General features: G+C 48.6%; 1 protein-coding gene across 4 annotated transcripts in view; it reads right to left on the bottom strand.

Annotated features, from left to right (window-relative positions):
• Window positions 1-2,981: 2,981 nt before the first annotated feature.
• The window catches only part of SCNN1G (sodium channel epithelial 1 subunit gamma), a 62,182-nt gene continuing 47,412 nt past the window's right edge, over window positions 2,982-17,751 (bottom strand). For all 4 annotated transcript variants that reach the window (XM_064362570.1, XM_012464722.3, XM_012464719.2 and 1 more), the window contains 7 exons: window positions 8,955-9,053; window positions 7,848-7,965; window positions 7,246-7,324; window positions 7,108-7,165; window positions 6,839-6,900; window positions 5,152-5,227; window positions 2,982-4,851 (listed from right to left, as the gene is read on the bottom strand). In XM_064362570.1, the coding sequence (XP_064218640.1) occupies window positions 4,471-4,851; window positions 5,152-5,227; window positions 6,839-6,900; window positions 7,108-7,165; window positions 7,246-7,324; window positions 7,848-7,965; window positions 8,955-9,053 (873 nt within the window). In that variant the 3' untranslated portion in view covers window positions 2,982-4,470. The remainder of the gene's footprint in view (window positions 4,852-5,151; window positions 5,228-6,838; window positions 6,901-7,107; window positions 7,166-7,245; window positions 7,325-7,847; window positions 7,966-8,954; window positions 9,054-17,751) is intronic.

Raw genomic sequence — 17,751 nt, 5'->3', positions numbered from 1 at the left:
GCACTCTACCCTGGGTGTTAGAGTGGACTCCATAAAAAAAAAAAAAGCAAACACTTGGGTTTCTACTGCCACTTAAGGTGAGAAATAGCTCCTTGCTACCCAGTTTTCCAAATGCCCTGTGTGTCTCTAGTCACATCTACTTTCTCCTCCACTCCTTCAGCCTCAGGCCAGAAGTTTCTGCTATTCTAACTTCTAAGCTCTGTACTTTTTGCTTTTCTTTATAGTTTCACTTGTTAATTTTTACTAGGTCAACTTGCTCTTTTCATTTAAATAGATTTAGTTTTTGGATTTTTTATTTTTTAATCACATAACTTTTTTTTGAGACAGAGTTTCACTCTTGTTGCTCAGGCTGGAGTGCAATGGCACAATCTTGGCTCACTGCAACCTCCGCCTCCCAGGTTCAAGCGATTCTCCTGCCTCAGTCTCCCAAGTAGCTGGGATTACAGGCATCCACTACCATGCCTGGCTAATTTTTTGTATTTTTAGTAGAGACGGGGTTACACCATGTTGACCAGGCTGGTCTTGAACTCTTTACCTCAGGTGATCCACCTGCCTCGCCTTCCCAAAGTGCAGGGCTTACAGGCATAAGCCACCATACCTGGCCACATAACTCTTAAACTGCACAGTTCAGCACCATTTATTATGTCCTCTATGCCATGAAACCACCACCTCTAACTAGTTCCAAAGCCTTTTCATTGTCCCCAGAGGAGACTCCATATCCATTAAGCCATCACTCTCCATTTCTCCCTCCCACAATCTACTTTCTGTCTCTGAATTTATCCATTCTGAGAATTTCATACAGATGGAATGGGACCATGTATGTCCTATTGTGTCTGCTGGCTTTGTTCAATTAGTGTGATGTTTTCAAGGTTTATTCCTTTAAATTTTTTTTTATTTTTATGGATTTAGGGATACAAGGATAGTTTTTTGTAGAGATGGAGTTTCGCCATGTTACCCAGGTTTATCTTGAATTCCTAAACTCAAGCAATCTGCCCGTCCTGGCCTCCCAAAGTGCTGGGATTACAGGCGTAAGCCACCACATCCAGCCTCCATTTCTTTCTTTATGAGTTCCTGAGCTGTTAGAATTACACAAGTTGATGTGTGTGAAGTGCTTAGCAGAATCCCTGGCAAACCATAAGAGCTCAATGCATATTAGCTATTGTTAGTATTGTTACTGTTTTTTTGAGCTCCACAAACTTTTCCTAAATGCCACACTGTACTCTGTCCTGTCCCCATCTTGGGACAAAGAGATAAGACACAGTTCCTGTCCTTGCAGAGCTCATAGTCTAATGATAGAGACAGATGTGGCTAAAATATTATATACAGGGCCAGGCGCTGTGGCTCATCCTGTAATCCCAGTACTTTGGGAGGCTGACACAGGAGGACAGCTTGAGGCCAGGAGTTTGAGATTAGCCTGGGCAACATAACAGGAACCCATCTCTACAAAAAATAAAAAAATTTTAGCCAGGCATAATGGTGTGTTTCTGTAGTTACAGCTACTTGGGAAGCTGAGGCAGGATGATTGCTTTAGCCCAGGAGATTGACGCTTCAGTGAGCTATGATTGCTTGAAGTCCAGGAGTTCAAGACCAGCCTGGACAACATAGAACTTAAAAAATTTAAATATGAGCCATGGGTAGTGACATGTGCCTGTAGTCCCAGCTACTCAGGAGGCTGAAGCAGGAGGATCGCTTGCGCCCAGGAGGTCAAGGCTGCAGCTATGATCATGCCACTGCACTCCAGCCCGGGCGACAGAGGCAAGACCCTGCCTGTTTCATAAATATATGGATATCAAGGGTGAAAGTTACATAACAGTGGAAGCTCTAACTTCTTGGGGCAAGGGAAAGGGGTCAGGGAAAACTTTACAGAGGTGCTGACATTTGCAGCTGGCCTGGAAGGGTGAGTGGGGAAGGAGAGAAGGCAATGCTGGTCACTTCAAGAGCCAACAGGAATGGAGATGGCTGGAGCTTGCAGAATGTGCACATGCCCGTATGCTTGGGGACAGTTGAGCAGCTGTTGGCTTTGGATTACCCTGACCTTGCCTTTGACAAGCCTCACTAGAAGTGTTCCTCCATCAGGCAGCAGCTGGCCAATTCCACGAATCTAAGGGCACCTCCTGTCCCCACCACGGGGGAGGAGGAGGAAGCTCCTGTCTGCGCTGTGCCCAGGTAGGCTGCAAGTTCCCTGTCGGCACTGGCTGCAGCCACCGGAGCCCAGCATGGATGGAAGCCAGGCTCATGGCCTCTGTAGCCCAATCCTTGCCTGCATCGGCCTGGCTCCTGAGCCCACTCCCCAGGGGAGCTCCCTCCAGTCTGGGGTGACCATGACCTCCTCCTTGCTGGCTGGCATGCCTCCTGGCAATGTCCTGCCCTGTGAGGGCTAGTAGAAACACCACGTAGGGCAGAGGCTTACTCTAGCCACAGGACTGGGGTCAAATTGGACCAGGGGTTCCAAGGTACAGACAGGATCCCTACAGCCCCTTTCTTTTACCAAGATTCTTGCCTTTACTAGCAGCCATTCTCCTCAAGGGATTAGTCCTGAAATGTGGACCTTCCCTACCCATGGATGAAGGACTTCTTTCAGCCCTAGAGCCAGGGCATTTAGCCTCTCCCTCTTCCCACCCAAAATGACATCAGCCTCACCCTTAAAAGGTAAAGACCAGATTGGCTGCAAAAGACCAGACTGGCTGCTAAAAGGCACCAGTTCTGGAGTCAGACTGTCTGGGGTCAAATTCCAGCTCTGCAACCTCCTAGCTATGTCGCCTGGTGCAAGTAACTTAATCTTTCATGCCTCAGTTTCTCCATCCACAAAATGGGATAATCATACCCATTGAATGTGCTCATCCAAGGGTCAGCACAGTTTTCTGTAAAGGGCCAGAGGGAAAATATTTTAGGCTTTGCTGGCTTTGTAGGTCTGTGTTGTAGCTACTCAACTCTGCCACTGCAGCACATGAATGGGCATAAACAAAACTTGAACAAATGGGTGTGGCTATGTACCAATAAAACTTTATTTATAGACACTCGAATTGGAATCTCATATCATTTTCATGAGTCTCAGAATCTTCTTTTGCTATTTAAAAGTAAATACAAAAATTATTGGCTGGGCACAGTGGCTTGTGCCTGTAATCCCAGCACATTTTTTGCCATGTTGCCCAGGCTGGTCTTAAATTCCTGAGCTCAAGCAATCTGCCCACCCTGGCCTCCCAAAGTGCTGGGATCAGCAGCTGAGGTGGGAAGATCATTTGAGGCCAGGAGTTCAAGAACAGTCTGGGCAACATAATGAGATCCTATTTCTATAAAAAATATAAAATAAAATAAAATTCTTAGTTCATGGTTAAAAACAGAATTTGGTTTGCAGAACATCATTTGCAGTCCCCTGTGCTAACCTATCTAGGTGCTTAAAACAGTACCTAACACTCTGTTCTTGGGTTGGCTTTAAATACCAACCAGGGATTTAATAGCTGTTAGCCACTTTCAGGTAGGAAGATATGAATATGGTATGAAGTGGGTCGTCTGTGGCAGTTGGTTTGTTTGTGAGGGACAGGCCATTGATGATGGGGGGGGTCAGGTCAGCTCTGTCTTGGAACAGCTGCCCATAGCATGGTTTACTGTGTTACCCCTCTTCCCATCTAAAGTGACACGAGTCTTGTCCTTTATAAGGTACAGACACAAATTGGATGCAAAATCATGGAGTCAGATTGTCTGGGTTCAAATCCTAGCTCTACCGCCTCCTCACTGTGTCACCTTGGGCAAGTAACTAAATCTTTCTGTGCCGCAGTTTCTTTATCCACAAAATGGGATAATCATATCCATCTCCTGGGCCCACTGCTGCCCCAAAGTGAGGACACCCTGACAGAGTCCCAGATCTCCACAACTGCACCCTGATTCCCACAAACACTCCAGGGGCCCTGGGCCAGTTCTCTGCATCCTGAGGGTATGGAGGCCACCTTTCCCCAGTGTCAATGACTAAGAACAGTTTATTCACAAACGGCTCCAGCGTCGGGGCTGGCACTTTCTCCACTCTTTGGTATCTGGCAGTAGCTGTCCAGCCTTGATACTCAATATCCTTGGGCTCCAGCCCAGGCTGTCAGTGTGGGTGAAACCCTGAGCCTGGAACTTTGGAAGAGTCCCTCCTTCTCAAGAGCCGTGGAGAGCTGCATCAGTCCTCTCTCTGGCCTTTGCTTGGGCGAGCACAACTGCCTCAGCCCCCAGTCTAGTGATGTGCTAAGAGTTCAGGTCCTGGGATTTATCTCAGCCTGGACGGTTGTGAGTGTTGCTGCATCATACCAGATGGGTCCTCCTGCACATGCCCAGGCCCCATCTTGTGGTTTAAAGCAGGCTTTTTGGTTGGAGTCTCTGAAAAGCCCAGAGTGGGGCAGAGGGTTCCCTGTGTATCTAGGGGGACCCGGACCCAGTCTATGCCCTTAGACTGTGGCTGGTGGTCCTGACTAGATCTGTCTTCTCAACCCTGCCTCAGAGCTCATCCAGCATCTGGGTATCTGTGAGCTGGTTGGAAAATGCCCTCTCCAAGTGCAAGGTATTGTATTTGGGGGGCGGTGTGCCGGGCACTTGGGTTCTTAGGGCTGGAGGCAGGTGCAAAGCAGAGTTGAAAGTGGGTAGGTCATTGTCTATATCCAGGGCTGGATTGTCCTGGCCCTGTGGGCTGCGGGGAGCTTCTGGACAGCGGGGAGCCTGCTTCCGGGCCCACCACTCCTTGGCTTTCTGCCACTGGCGGCGGGCAATGATAGAGAAGAAGTCGATGAAGAAGACCTCGATGATCTCGATGACGCAGACAACAGAGCAGCTCATCCACAGGCCCAGCTGGCCACCAAAGTTGGACAGAAGCATCTCAATCTGCAAGGAAGGCCAAGCCACACCATCAAGAGGGACCTTCCCCCAGGTTGACCTCACATAGGGACCCCGATTCACAAGGGAGCCATGGGCCAGCCCTGACCCTGCACAGGCCGGGGGGAATAAGCAGGCAGGCTTCCTGTCTCCTCTCACCCTGCGCATTCTGACCTGAGACCCGGCTGGCCTTTAGCAACCCTCCTAGAGCAGGCTGGAACCCCCTACCCTGACTCTGCTCCACAAGGCCAGGCAGATGGGCACATTTATAGGCCCAGGATAGGTCCTGGAAGGAAGCCAACTACTCACACTGTTGGCTGGGCTCTCCATGATGGATCTCTGGTTCAGGTCTTTGTAGAAAATCAAGAGTTTGGCCAAGTCTGTCCTGCAAAATTCCAATAGGTGAATCAAGAGTCTTGGCATCTTACCAGATCACCAGTCCTTAGCCTGGCTATCTCCCTCCTGCCCAAGCTTGCAGCACAGCCAAGGCGCTGAGCTCCTTGCGGGTATTGAAACCTGGCCCATAAGGGCTTGGTCTACACCCCAGAGTATATCTCCAGCCTGGATCTGGTCCTCAGGTCATTGATTCACTCAAGAACTGTTTCCCAACTTCCAGACTAAGTCCACCCAGCCATATTGTCATAGTACCCTGTTTTTCATTAAACATGGACATTTGTAATTGTTTGATTGCAATCTCAAGTATGTACAGGTAATATACATGAGCAGGGTAGTTGAGTATAAGGTATTATGATAACAGGCGTAATGGCAATGAGCATTTATGGGGGACTTCCTGTGTTGCCAAGCACTGTCGTAAGAACTTTATGTGAATTAACTCACTGAATTCTCCCAACAGCCCTATGAGGCAGGTATGTACATTTTCATCATTCTCATTTCACAGATGTGAAAACTGAGATGCAGATTGGTTAAGGAACTTGCCCAAGACTACACTGTTAATAATTGGCTGATTTTCATCATCCTCATTTCACAGATGTGAAAACTGAGATGCAGATTGGTTAAGGAACTTGCCCAAGACTACACTGTTAATAATTGGCTGAGCCAGTACTCCAACTCATTTAGATCTGGCTTCGAAGTCCATGCTTTTAACCATTGCACTAAACTGCCTCTTGATAAGATGATGGTGAACTGGACCATCCAAAGGAGCAGGTATTACTCAGCTGTTCGGTGCTACAAAACAATGGAGGGTCGCTCTTGCCAGAACTTTTGAACTTTCAGGAAAAGCTTGAAATAATGGATTGCTTTCATGAGGCCAGATTTGGCCCAAGAACCAGTCACCAGTTTACAACACTTGGTTTAATGGTTTGCAACTGCTTAGTCAAAGTCTATTTAGAGTGCAAGCACCTTGGTGGGCAGAGACCATGTCTGCTTGATGGTCCTGGTTCCCCTAGCACCTCACACAGCACCTGGCACCTAGCGGGTGTTCTATGAATGCTGGAAGCCAGATTGGCTCTCACAGCAGGCAGGCCTAGCAGTGGGCATGAGGGAGACGGTGATGGCTTAGATAAATGTGAGTTCACATGATTCACAGGTGTGAGTTCACCATTCCCAGCTTTGAGGAAATCAATGAGTGAGTGAATGAAAAGGAGAGTGGGCCAGGTGCAGCGGTTCATGCCTGTAATCCCAGCACTTTGGGAGGCCGAGGCAGGTGGATCACTTGAGGTCAGGAGTTCAAGACCAGCCTGGCCAATATGATGAAACCCCATCTCTGCTAAAAATATAAAATTAGCCAGATATAATGGTGCGCACCTATAATTCCAGCTACTTGGGAGGCTGAGGCAGGAGAATTGCTGAAATCCAGGAGGTGGAGGTTACAGTGAGCTGAGAACATGTCACTGCACTCCAGCCTGGGTGACAGAGAAATACTCTGTCTCAAAAAAAAAAAAAAAAAAGAGGATTTGGCCATACTCATACTGAAGCAAGTGAGAAGGCTTGGGGCTGTGGCAGGCAGAGGCAGAGGAACAGGGTAGAGGAAACTTACTTGTTGAGCTTTTTGTTTATTTGCCGGCCTTGGTCCCAAGTGAGAACAGGCAGCAACCACTTCTACAATGGAGAGAGAAAGAGTGGGCCTGAGGATGCCTGAGAAGCCACGGCCAGCCTCCCTCCTCAGGCTCCCCAACTTGTCCCCCAGCCTCCACAAGTTAACTCTCTTCCCCTTAGACCATGTCCCAGGCCAGAGGACATAGCAAGGATGTCAGCGAGGCTCCAGGCTGGGGGCTGGAGGGGGAAAGGGTAGGTAGAAGAACTTACCTCTGAAACCACAGATGGCCATTGTGCCAGGCTTGTGGTTAGTGTCCACTCCTTAAAGCTGAGGGAGGAGGAGACAGCGTGAGTGCAGGCGGCCCAACCCAACCCAGCTGCCCGTCTCATCCCTTGGGGTCCACATACCTGCAGGCTTCTTTGCATACAGACTGGCAGCCCAGCTCTTCCTGGACAAAAGCTCGATGCAGTTGGTAGTAACAGTACACTGAGGGACAAGGGAGAGGGTAGCGTGAGCTTTGGAGCCACAGGACCCTTCCTGGGTATCCCTGGGTCACCAAGGACAGCCCCATAGTCTCATTTTAATGACCTCTCCTCCCACTTTCTACCAACACTGGCTCTCTGGAAACACATATTGTGTTGTGATGTTGGGAAACAGTGCAGTGGTTAAGGATGTGAACTGAAGGTCAGATCGCCCTTGGTTTGGATCTGGCTCTGTTCCTTTCTGGCTGTGTGACCTTGGGCAAGCCGGTTAGCCTTTCTGGGCCTTGATTATCTATTCTGTGAAAAGCTAATATCCACAGTTCCTACCTCCTGGAGTTGACTAAGGTGGTCAGTTGGGAAGTATAATTCAAGCCAGGCTTGAACAGAAGTAAAACTCTAGTTAATGGCTCTCAACCAATACCTCCTTCAAGCAAAAGGCAATGGGGCGGGGGCCCAGGAGTGCCTGTTGCTGGGGCTAGGCTGACCCTGGTCCTGGGGCATGCAAAGCTGGGGCTGGTCTCACTCACTCCAGTTGGGGTGCTGCTGGTAGTTGCAGTAGTTGGCTTCAGGAGGTAGAGGCTGGCTGTACTGCGCACACCCACATTTCTCCACCATCTTTGTCTGGAAGCATGAATGAAGGCAGATCTGAAAGGGGAGACGTGGGGATGCCACTCATGTCTTTGCACAGGGATGCCAAGGAGTTCCCTGCACATCCCTCAGCCCAGAGGGTCAGTCTCCCTCCCTAAGGCTTCACCAACTAAATGAACCTGCCCCTTATGCCAACTGGGTTAGACACAGTCCCGGAACTCCAAAGGGCTCAAGCTGGAAGAGGTATTAAGAGTTTATTTACTATTAACACGATATTAAATTATTATTATTTATTATTCCGAGAATGTGAGAGAAGGCAGAACAGATCGTCTCACTTAAGTGTTGAAAAACCAAATGCCTACAGGAGGCAGTGATGAAAGCGACATACTGGAGGGGTAGTGAAAACCATGGGAGCCAGAGGACACCTGCTTTGTTTATTGGGGTAGCTACCCCCACTGTTCATTCTGCAGGAAATATGGGCTCCATGTTGCCTTATCATTTCATTTTTTCAAGGGGCTGGAAATCTAGATTTTCTTGTAAAATTCCCTGACTTTTAAGCACTATCCAGGCTCTTGAAAAACCTGGATGTATGCTGCCTGGAAGGAGACTGGGAGCTGCAAATTAGCAGTCCCTAATCCAATCCCACCTCCCCCTGTGGTTGCTGAGGGGAACCCAGCTGGTCCAAGGTCATCATTGATGAGGGGCACCAGCAGGCCTGGAAGCCACACTCTTGACCCTTTGGCCAGTGTCTCTCCCAGACCTCTTCTCTCCTGTCCCTCCCCTGCCAAGGCCCATTTAGGAGGTGGGTCTGTCTCGGCTGTACATTGAGTTCCACGCAAACCTCAGTGAATCAATTAAGCTCTGGTTACAGACAAACTGCAGAGGACTGGAACCAGCCGGCATCATTTGTTCTTGAGGTCTCTGGATGAACCCCAGGGATCCTCACCCAGAGTTCCTGGTCCAAGCCACACCCCAGCCTAGATATAACTTTGTCTCCTGGGTCCAGGCCATAAACCTAGGGCTGGGTGCCCCCGTCAATCTGTTACCTGGAGCGAGTAGGCAGCGTTGTAGATGTTCCTGATTGGCACGTCACTCCCGTCCTCCGTGCACTGACTGTAGGGCTCGCTCAGCTTGAAGGACTCTGTCTGCAATCACAGCAGCACACGCTCAGCCCTGTCCTCCTCCAGTACCCAGGGGGCTTTGCAAGGGGCACCAGACAGGGGACTTTGCAAGCAGCCCTTGGGAGCTGAAAAGCTATTTGGTCATTCATTTAATGAAAAGTTAGTGAGCACCTATTAGGTGCCCAGTACTGCTGTAGACACTGGAATCAGCAATGATCAGATAGATAAGTTCTCTGCTCTCATGGAACATGCCTTCCAGTGGGGTAGACAGATGGTCAGCAAGCAAATAAATAAATAAGATGATTTTGGATAAATCTAGATGTGTTTAATGAAATGGGGTGGGGAAAGTGGAGGGGTTAAGAGGAGATGGGCAGTTTTTCCCACAGGGTGATTAGGGAAGGTATCTTTGAAAAAGGGACCTGTTGGCTCAACATGGAACTGTAAGAAAGAGCTGGTCTTATCAAGAAGTGGACAGGAAGCTGGGCATGATGGCACACAACTGTAGGCACAGCTACTGGGGAGGCTGTCTCTACCAAAAATACAAAAAATTAGCTGGGTGTGGTGGTGCCCATCTGTAACCCCAGCTAGTTGGGAGGCTGAGGTGGGAGGATCACTTGAGCCCAGGAGTTCAAGGCTGTAGTGAGCCGAGATCACGCCATTGCACTCCAGCCTGGGTAACGAGCGAAACTCTGTCTCAAAAAAAAAAAAAAAAAAAAAAGATGATGAAGAAGTGGACAGAATATGATTGGGTGGAATGAACAGGAAAGGCTTGAGGCAGGAGGGGCTGGTGTAGCTGCAAATGGCAAAATAGAGAAATTGCTGGAGATGGAGTCAGATGGGGAGGTTGAGGCCAAATCACGCCCAGCTGAGAAATTTATATTTCATTTTTGGAATGAAATGAATTTGCAGTTGACGAATCCACTGGGAGGAGGGAAGAGGGATTAGAATGAGCAGGGCTGGGCACAGTGGCTCATGCATGTAATCCCAGTACTTTGGGAGACTGAGGAGGGAGGATTGCTTCAGTCCCAGGTTTGAGGCTGCAATGAGCTACGATTGTGCTACTGCAATCCAGCCTGGGTGACAGAGCAAGACTCATTTTGAAAACAAAGAGAGAGAAAGAAGAAGGGAAGGAGGGAGGGAGTGAGGGAGAGAAGGGGGAAGGGAGGGAGGAAGGAAAGGATGGAAGGAAGGAAGGAGAGAGAGAGAGAGAAAGAAAGAGGGAAAGAAAGAAGAAAAGAAAGAAGGAAAGAAAGAAAGAGTAACAGGAAGGAAGCAGGTACGGTGAGTTGCCTGGGATTCCTGTTCAGGTGAAGGACTCATTGTCTTGTTTTTTGGTCCCAGAAGTTGACTTGAAAGATGTTGACTTTCTTAGAAAAAAGCCAAGGAAAGCTCAACGGAGTAGCATGCTACCCTGATCATCAGAGGAGGTAAACAGCATTGCCACTCAAAGTTCAAAAATCTTATTTGATGATTTGTTTTAAGAGATGAGGGTCTCCCTCTGTCACCCAGGGCAAATGGAGTACAATGATGCAATCAGGGCTCACTGCAGCCTCTACCTCCCGAGCTCAAGTGACCCTCCCACCTCAGCCTCCCCAAGTAGCTGGGACCACAGGCTCCTGCCACTGTGCCCGGTTTCAGTGATGTTTTACTGTGGATTACTAAATTTTGCTCTGGCTTAATATTTGTTGCTGCAAATAAATAATCCAGCCAAGCCAAACAAGCAAAAATGAGGTGGAAGGAGGATAACATCTTCGAAGGGCAGCACCTCAATGGAAGATAAATCGTGACCAGTTTATCACAACTGTGTGATTGTACGCTGTGTGTGTCCACGTGCCCAGGTATAAGCGTTTTTAGTTTTTTGGTTGCGGAGATGGAGGTAAAGAAAAAAAGGATGGCAGATTTGTGGGAGGGAAGAAAATGATTTTCTCTTTGAAGAAAGAAAGAATGGGAAAAAGGAATGAAGAGGTTTGACGCAGATGGAAACTGTAGCCATCTCAATTGACTATAATCCCTTTCTGTTTGTATTGCATTTCATCTGCTGACCCATTAGTCTCCCTCAATTAGCTGCAAGTACCTCCAGGGCAATTGGCGATGCTCATTTAAAAATGTTTAAACAACAGAAGCAAACAAAGGGGAAAGTGGCTGTCTGGCCTCCCCTCTTCCCCAGGGTGCCTGTACTAACAGATCAGATCCTGCATCTCCCGCAGACAGACATGGACTCACACGTTCACTTTGCCCTGCAACCTGCCCTTCTCACTTATAAGAGTGAGCGTCTTTCTATGTCAGTACAGAATAAATAGACTTAATAGCTGGGTAGCAAAAGCATGCAGGGCCTCTAGTGCATGCCAGGGCTGGGCTGGACACAGAGGTGCAAAGATGTTGAACCGTGGCCTTCCTCGAGGTCACAATTCCATGCCATCCTCTAAGCTTCTCCAAGTAGCAGGATCCCTGGGTGGACACATTCCTATGCCCCTCCCAACCCCACCCCACCCGGGCCTGTTGAGCTGTTCTCAGCGTCTAGAGTGTCAGTTACAGGCTCTACCTGCCCTGGGTAGGAAAGCACAATACCCTGGCATCCAGATGAGGGGTCTGTCCACTTAGGCAAGCTGTGTGCAGCCAGCAGGGGGTGGCTGGGGCTCCCTCTACCCTGAGAACCAGCCCATGGGCCGCTTCCAGGAAACCGATTATGAGAAACCATTTGGATTTCTACGCTTTCTGGGTATTCAATGGCCCTTCACTCTTCAACGATGCTTATCAAACTCGGAGCTCTTGGAAAGTTCAGGTTGTTTTCTGAAGCAATGGAAAGTAGGGCAAATGGAGCATACGTTCCGTTCGGAGTGGGGTAAAGGTCTTGAGATTCTCAAAGCCTCAAATGCATGAACTTTTAACAGAATGCTCTTCCCTCAGCCCCAGCTTTCAGTTTTCCAGAACAGCTGGCTTGTGGAGTCTTAAATTCTGATGGCTTAAAATATTACATGAAATAATAAAATAATTAGAAGCAAACTCAATTTAGTATCTGGTCTCAAAGAGGAAGAACTCATTAACATAATGACTAAAGAAGACATTCTGACTTCTATCCTGACCCCTAGGCACACACAAAAAAGAGTGTGTATAGGCCGGGCGCGGTGGCTCACGCCTGTAATCCCAGCACTTTAGGAGGCCGAAGTGGGCGGATCACGAGGTCAAGAGATCGAGACCATCCTGGCCAAAATGGTGAAACCCCGTCTCTACTAAAAATACAAAAAAAAAAAAAAAAAAAAAAAATAGCCAGGCATGGTGGCACGTGCCTGTGGTCCCAGCTACTTGGGAGGCTGAGGCGGAAGAATCGCTTGAATCCAGGAGGCGGAGGTTGCAGTGAGCCGAGATTGCGCCACTGCACTCCAGCCTGGCAATAGAGCAAGACTCCGTCTCAAAAAAAAAAAAAAAAAAGTGTGTATATGTGTGCATATGAGTTTGTATGCGTATCTATGCATACACGTATGCATGTAAGAGTGTTTATGTGTGGCCGGGCGCGGTGGCGCACGCCTGTAATTCCAGCACTTTGGGAGACTGAGGAGGGTGGATCATGAGGTCAAGAGATCGAGACTATCCTGGCCAACATGGCGAAATCCCATCTCTACTAAAAACACAAAAATTAGCTGGGCATGGTGGTGTGCACAGGTAGTCCCAGCTGCTTGGGAGGCTCAGGCAGGAGAATTGCTTGAACCAAGGAGGTAGACGTTGCAGTGAGCTGAGATCACACCACTGCACTCCAGCCTGGCAACAGAGCGAGACTCCGTCTCGAAAAAAAAAAAAAAAAAAGAGCATGTGTGTGGATGTGAGTGGATTGTGCATGTATGTGTATGTATATGGGTATATGTGTCAGACATGGAGCCCATTTATATCAAACCAGGTACTATCTGCTTCTTTCTGAAGATCTTGGGGAAGGAGACAATTGCATAGGAGTCCTTAGCTCACTTCTCTCTCTCTCTCTCTCTCTCTCTCTGTCTCTTTGAGACAGGGTCTTGCTTTGTCACCCAGGCTGGGGTGCAGTGGTGCAATCATGGCTCATGGCAGCCTTGACCTCCTGGGCTCAGGTGATCCTCCCACCTCTGCCTCCCAAAGTGCTAGGATTATAGGTATGGGCCACTGCACCCAGCAAGCCCATTCTTTAAGGTATAAACAGTGCTAAGGGAAAAAGCCCAGATGGCAACAGAGCTGGAGGGGCAGGGAGGTGACAAGGGGAGGGCCTTTATCAAAGCCCCCACAGCTTCTGGGGTTAGAGCCAGCCCCCACCTTCTTGCAACCTTGAGACCTTCCAACCAGGATAATCACTTCTCATCTGTGAGATGGTCAGTCCAGCCAAGCTATTTCCAGACAGGGTGGCTATCAGACCATTGTTCTCACATTTCAGTGGTAACTCTTGTCCCAGCCAGTAATCCCAAGTCACCTTCTCAGAAAGATTGCCTGCCTTGCCACAGCTGAGAGGTTTGCAAATTCCCTTCTACCTGCACCCTGATTTAGGGCCCATCACAGTGGTCAGCAGGCTGGTCTCCCAGGCTCAACTACATTCATCCTACATTTCTGTTTCCATTATGTACATTTCTGGGTAAGACTTCGTTTGAGCGTCAGATTCTCCCAGTAGTAAAAAGGACTTCCTCTCCCAGCTACTGAGGGCATGGGGGAGGTGTCTAGCAGCCCTAGTCAACAGGCCAAAGTGGCAGCTGGCCTGCTGGTAGCCCAAGTCTGACTCTGGGGGTGTGTGGGGGCCTTTCTTTCCCTTGGTTTCCACGCTCTGCCCTTGTTTCTCAGAATAGATTGCTGCTTCTGCCAGGAACGGACAGCAGAGATGGCCAGGGTGGGGATGGAACAGGTGGATAGCTTTTTTTCTTGAACTGATGCAGACCTGGGGGGAGGGACTCTTTTTTGGGGGGTGGGGGTAGGGGTGGGGAGATGGGGCCTCACTCTGTCACCCAGGCTGGAATGCAGTGGCGTGATCTCGGCACACTGCAACCTCCACCTCCTGGATTCAAGCCATTCTCTTGTCTCAGTCTCTCAAGTAGCTGGGATTATAGGTGTGTGCCACCACACCCAATTAATTTTTTTTTTTTGCATTTTTAGTAGAGATGGGGTTTCACTATGTTCTCTGTGGGCAGGTTCCGGTGACACACATTGAGAAGCGCTATGGACTGCACGAGCACCGTGATGGCTTCCCCACGGACAGGAGCTGGGGCTCCGGTGGGGGACAGGACCCAGGGGGTGGTCAGGGGTCTGGAGGAGGACAGCCCAAGGCAGGGATGCCTGCCATGGAGCGGCTGCCCCCCGAGAGGCCACAGCCCCAGGTCCTAGCCAGCCCCCCAGTACAGAATGGAAGACTCAGAGACAGCAGCCTAGCCCCTCGTGCACTTGAAGGGAACCCCAGAGCCTCTGCAGAGCCAACACTGAGGGCCGGAGGGAGAGGCCCAAGCCCAGGGCTGCCCACTCAAGAGGAAAATGGACAGCCAAGCAAACCAGACACTTCCAATCACCAGGTGTCTCTACCACGGGGAGCAGGGGGTATGTGAGTCTCCTTCCTCACTGTGCTGATGGACTACCAGCTGGCAGGGCCAGGGGGTGGGTGGGCGTGAAGGCCCTCCCCTCCACTGGACAGGACTGCCCTCCAGCTGAGGGAGCAGCTCTACTTCCACCTGGAGTTGCATGGTCTCAGGCTGAGGGGCCTCAGGAGAGGTCATGGCCCCTCAGTCTCTTCTCCTTCCCCTGCCTGCAACAGGCTGCCTGACCCGCCTTCCCCAACACCTCGCTCTATATGATAGAGCGTGGCAGCTGGGAATAGGCTCCTGCCCCTGGTGGGCCCCTAAAGCAATAGCACCGTAGGCCCCCTGCCCTCTTAGCACAAGAGGCCCAGGCCCTGGCCTGGCCTTCGTGCCCTTTATTCACTGTCAATAAATCCGCTTAGACCATTAAAAAAAAAAAAAAAAAAAAAAAAAGAAAAAACAGATGTGAGCCCCTGTGCGGGGCTTAGACTCATTATTGAGTAGGTTTTGTTTGCTTTGCGTCTCTAGGCTGTCTTGGGGCCCCTCCCATGACCCTGTCCTGATGGTCTCCTCTGACCATGGGCATAAGGGGGTTGAATTTTGGGCCCTCCTAGAAGGCTTCTTCTCGAGAAGCCGTGTTATGGTCAACGGTCATTCACCCCTAAACAACCAGGAGCACCAAGCTGGCTAGCTAAGGGGTCAGGAATATGGGCTCGGGTCTGAATAAGTCTGAAATCAGATTCCCACTGTGCTACCTAGTGGCTATTTCATTTTGATTAAACAATAATAATAACAGGCCAGGCATGGTGACTCACCTGTATCCCAGCACTTTGGGAGGCCGAGATGAGTGGGTCACTTGAGGCCAGGAGTTTGAGACTAGCCTGGCCGACCTGGCAAAACCCCATCTCTACTAAAAAGATAATAATTAGCTAGGTGTGGTGGTGCACACCTAGTTAGCCTGCAATCCCAGCTACTTGGGAGGCTGAGGTGGGAGGATTGCTTGAACCCAGGAGGTCATGGCGGCAGTAAACTCCCACCTCGGTCTCCCAAAGCACTAGGATTATAGGCGTGAGCCACTGCACCCGGTGAAAAAAGTTCAGATGGCTTAAAATATTACATGAAAATAATAAAATAACTGGAAGCAAATTCAATTTAGTATCTGGTCTCAAAGAGGAAGACAACGACTAAAGAAGAAAACAAAGACTTTGACTACGTAAGCATTCACTATTTTGCGTGTGAAAAAGTACCCTAAAGAAAACCACAAACTGGGAAAGATATTTGCAACATACATGGCAAATAATCACTATCCTTTATGTATGTATAATTATTAATAGTATCTTTTATATATAATATACTAATATTGTATAATATAAACATACATTATATGTGGGCTTATATATAAAATTCATAAAGGAGAATGGTGTCAAAAAAGACAAGAGAAACCTTCCCTAACCCCTCTTTTTCACTCAAAGTTATTTTTCCTTCTCTTCACTTCTTTTCTTAAAAAGTATTTAATAATAGTCTCTCTCTCTCTCTATATATATATGTATATACACACACAGACACACACACATATATACATACATACGTACATATATATATAATTTTTTTTTTGAGATGGGGTATCACTCTGCCACCCAGGCTGGAGTGCAGTGGCACAGTCACAGCTTACTGCAACCTCTGCCTCCTGGGTTCAAGTGATCCTCCCACCTCAGCCTCCCAAGTAGCTGGGACGACACATTCCTGCCACCACAGCTGGCTAATTTTTATATATTTTGTAGAGATGGGGTTTCACCATATTGCTGAGGCTGGTCTCAAATCTCCTAGGTGCAAGCGATCCACCTGCCTCAACCTCCCAAAGTGCTGGGATGACAGGTGTAAGCCACTGCACCCAGCCAAGCCAATATATTTTAAGCACGTACTATATTCCAAGCACATTTCAAAGTGCTTCACATGTACCAACTCATTAAATTCTCACCAGCCATGAAGTAGCATCATTTTCATCATCCCTATTTTACAGATGAGATCACTGAGGCAGAGATTACACAACCAACTTGCAAAACTGGGGCTTGAATCTCAGCCATCGGAGCTCTTAATCCCTGTTTGGCATAGACTGTACTTGTGAAATGAAGTCTGGCTATGTACTTTAGGATCAAAAGGTACAATAGGATTTGCAGTGACATGGAGTCTCCCCATTCTCCAGGGCCTGGTCCCCAACCGCACTGGGTGAGTGGTCCACCCTTGTTCACTTCCTCATTTCCCATTCACCATTCAACCCACTGTACTTTGGTTTCTGTTCCACTCCTTCCACTGAAAACTACTCTGACATAGAACACTGGTGACCTCTTGGCTGCCAAACTCAGAGAAACACTTTTGCCCTCTACCTTGCCTGAACTTTCAACTGTATTTGCTACTTTTGGTCACACCTTCCGTGAAATTCTCTTCCTTGATGTATCTGATGCCAACTCTTTCTGGCTTCTGTTCCTACTTCTCTGCCTTTCTTTCTCCTTTTACTTTCTGCTCAGCCCTTAAACATTTGCATGCTTAGGGTTCTGTCTCAGGTCTTGGCATTTATTTCATGTCTATAATTACCCCCCCCAAGATTTTCTCCTGAGCTCCAGGTCCACAGCATCTAACGAATGCTTTCTTTGCTCCTTGACTTCTCAAAGCCATAATAAATTGGGTCTGTCCCAAACTGAAGTGGTCATCTTCTCCCCTAGACATACCCCTGCTCTTGGATTCTCTAATTCTGAGCCTGCACTCCTCCACCTCCCTGCCCAAGCCAGCACTTAAATATCAATTTAACTTTTCTGGACCCTTCTCACTAATACTGGCCGTCACGCCCTGTTGCTTCTGTGCTGTAATATCCCTGAAATCTATTTCCTCTGCTCATCCCCACAAGCCATTGCCTCAGCTGAGGCTCACATCATTTCTTTCTAGAATCACTACAAATGTGCTGTCTCCAGTGTACTGATTATACTTCCACCAAAATTACTTTTTGAAAAGTTTCACTACACAGCTTCAATAAACTCCTTTTTGTGACTCCTTTGTAATTGCTACATTCTTTGTCTGGACTGGCTCTTCCTGACTATTTGCCTGCACTTGCCCTTCTAAATTCATCATTTAGAAAGCTTTCTCCAATAGTTTCTGTCTGGGCATCCATCCATCCATCCATCCACCTACCCACCCACCCGGTCATCCATCCATCC

This window comes from Aotus nancymaae, unplaced genomic scaffold, assembly GCF_030222135.1.
Source record: "Aotus nancymaae isolate 86718 unplaced genomic scaffold, 86718_ANA_hifiasm-v0.15.2.pri h1tg000049l, whole genome shotgun sequence".
Classification (NCBI taxonomy): domain Eukaryota; kingdom Metazoa; phylum Chordata; class Mammalia; order Primates; family Aotidae; genus Aotus; species Aotus nancymaae.
Note: the sequence above shows the minus strand (reverse complement) of the source record. Positions and strands in the feature narration are given on the sequence as shown.